At 28.0% G+C, this 2,460-nt stretch overlaps 1 protein-coding gene across 1 annotated transcript in view; it reads right to left on the minus strand.

The window, feature by feature from the left end:
- Positions 1 to 1,107: 1,107 nt before the first annotated feature.
- LOC117175918 (transmembrane protein KIAA1109-like) overlaps positions 1,108 to 2,460 on the minus strand; it is a 178,513-nt gene continuing 177,160 nt past the window's right edge. Inside the window, exon 28 of the mRNA XM_033365766.1 lies at positions 1,108 to 1,629. Within this exon, the coding sequence (XP_033221657.1) occupies positions 1,108 to 1,629 (522 nt within the window). The remainder of the gene's footprint in view (positions 1,630 to 2,460) is intronic.

Below are 2,460 nucleotides of genomic sequence, written 5' to 3' on the forward strand. Positions count from 1 at the left end.
TTTGGATAAAAACGAAATTATTTGTTAGAGGATTAGAATATTTTCTAAAAAATTCATTCTTTTGGGTGGAAAATTCATCCTTTTTATTGAAAATTCAATTTTTTCTCGCAGAAACTCATTTTTTTTTAAATTTATATTCTGATCTCAAAAAGTCAACTGAAATCTTTTATGTATGAAAATTCAACAATTTTATTGAAAATCTTTTTTTTTTTGTTAATAAAAAGTCAGCTATTTCAAGAAAAATTATACTTTTTTGTGTAAAAATGTAACTATTTGGTAGAGAATTCAGCTATTTTATTAAGAAATCATTCTTTTTCGTGGAAAAAGAAAGTCTTTTTTATTAAAAATTCAATTTTTTTCTCGTAGAAACTCATTTTTTGTTCAATTATTGAAAGTAAATTAAAATTGGTTAAAAATTAATACTTTTCAAGATGCTAATAATACTTTCCAAAATAAAACCAAATTAAATTTTAATTGAAAATTAAAACCCAAAAATGGAAAAAATTAAAAATTTAGTGTGTTTAATAAAAATTCAGAAATGTAAAATTGTAACCACTTGCAATTATTGACTCATTTTTCGTTAGGAAAATTTATATTTTGATCTTAAAAAGTCAACTGAAATCTGTTTTGAAAGAAAATTAAACTACTTTATTAAAAAATGTTCTTAAATAAGAACTTATCTGTTTTGAAAGAAGTTTCATCCTTTTTGGTTAAAAATTTATCAGTTTGAATTAAAAATTCAATTTTTTCGTAGAGACATATTTTTTCTTCAAAACAAATTTCCATCTCTCTTGGATAAAAATGCAACTATTTGGTAGAGAATTCTATTATTTTGTTAAAAATTCATCCTTTTTTGTTGAAAAAATTCTCCTTTTAGGATTGAAAATTCAATTTTTTTCGCAAAAACTTATTTTCTATTAAAAATTTATATTTTTATCTTGAAAATTCAACTGCAATTTTTTTTGTTGGAAAATTCAGTTATTTAGGTCCATAACTGGAAAAAAATTTTCCGTGCAACAGGAAACTAGCTTGCCGCCGCCAGGCCTCAACTACTCAATTGAATAATTCGCACCAACCGTAGATTCAAATAAAAAATCAATAACTATTTCATAATCTCAGTGACTTTTCCATGTCTACCCAGTCGTGGAGCAACCATCTAAATATGTATAATAAATTCGAATGAAGCTCACCCGCAAGTTTGTTTTCGTTGAAACTGCTGCTTCCATCTTGTATGTATTCCGCCGAAACGTGAACTTTGGGAAGTTCGACACTCGCTTCGGAAGGCAAATTCGCTTCCGTCACTTGCAATTTAGTTGTGAAACTCAAACTGTGTTGCGGCAGATCGATCGTAAATTTTGCCTTGCTACCAGTTATGCCGGAACTGGTCACTTGGTCCATTTTGTATTGGGCTTGTAAGGAAGGAAGTAGGGCTGCAGTGATGCTCAGACTTTGCAGAATAACGTGAAATTGCATGACGATCGGTTCGAGCAGACTAGAAACAGGCTGAGGTTTTTCAACATCTATCGTAGGTGCTGGAGGATATTGATGTGGACTTGCTGGCGGGCCTTCATTTTCTTCTTGCTGTTGTCCTCGAGATAATCTCGACGATGCTCTCGTAACTCGAAGTTCCTGAAAACAGAATTGTCAGAATTGATCAATATTTAATTAACTACCAACCCGAGTTTCCCCACATTTTTAATATTAAGAGTTTAAATAGTTTTTATCTAACGAGTTAAATAATTTTAAAAGTTAACAAATTATTATTTTTTAGGCGCCGTTCATAAACTTCGTTACCAATTTCAACAGAGTTTCCAAATTTTGCGAAAAATGCTTCTGCAAAGGTAGAGATTAAATAATAATTTAATAAGTTTGAAAGTCACTTTTATACTTGAGACTTCATACTCTTTCCCCTATTCCCTTGGTGTCCCTTTTTTTAAAAATTTCTTCGTTTTTTCTCTGTTTTCAAGAGATAAATTTAACTACTTGGTTGAAAATTTAAATACTTTGTTTTCATTCATTTTTTTGGTTTAAGATTCATCTATTTGGTTGAAAATGTAACGGTTTAAACATTAATTTTTCAACTGAAGATTTAGCTATTACATTTTTTGTATACATTTTTCTTTATTTCTCGTGAAGATTTTTTTTTTAGTCATAAATTTAATTACATGGTTGGGAATTTAGACATTTTTCTTAAAAACACATCCTTTTAGGTTAAAAATTCAACTGTTTTGTTACAAATTCATCTTTCTGGGTTAAAAATTCAACTCTTTTTTTAAATGTTGTATTTTTGATTTTAAAATTTTAATGCTCTAGCAGAAATTAAAACTTTTTTGGATAAAATGCAACTGTTTGGTTGAAAATTCAATTTTTTTCATAGAAACTCATTTTTGTTAGAAAAATTTATATTTTGATCTTGAAAAGTCAACTGAAATCTTTTTATGGATGAAAATTCAAATACTT

Source organism: Belonocnema kinseyi, chromosome 7 (assembly GCF_010883055.1).
Source record: "Belonocnema kinseyi isolate 2016_QV_RU_SX_M_011 chromosome 7, B_treatae_v1, whole genome shotgun sequence".
NCBI lineage: Eukaryota > Metazoa > Arthropoda > Insecta > Hymenoptera > Cynipidae > Belonocnema > Belonocnema kinseyi.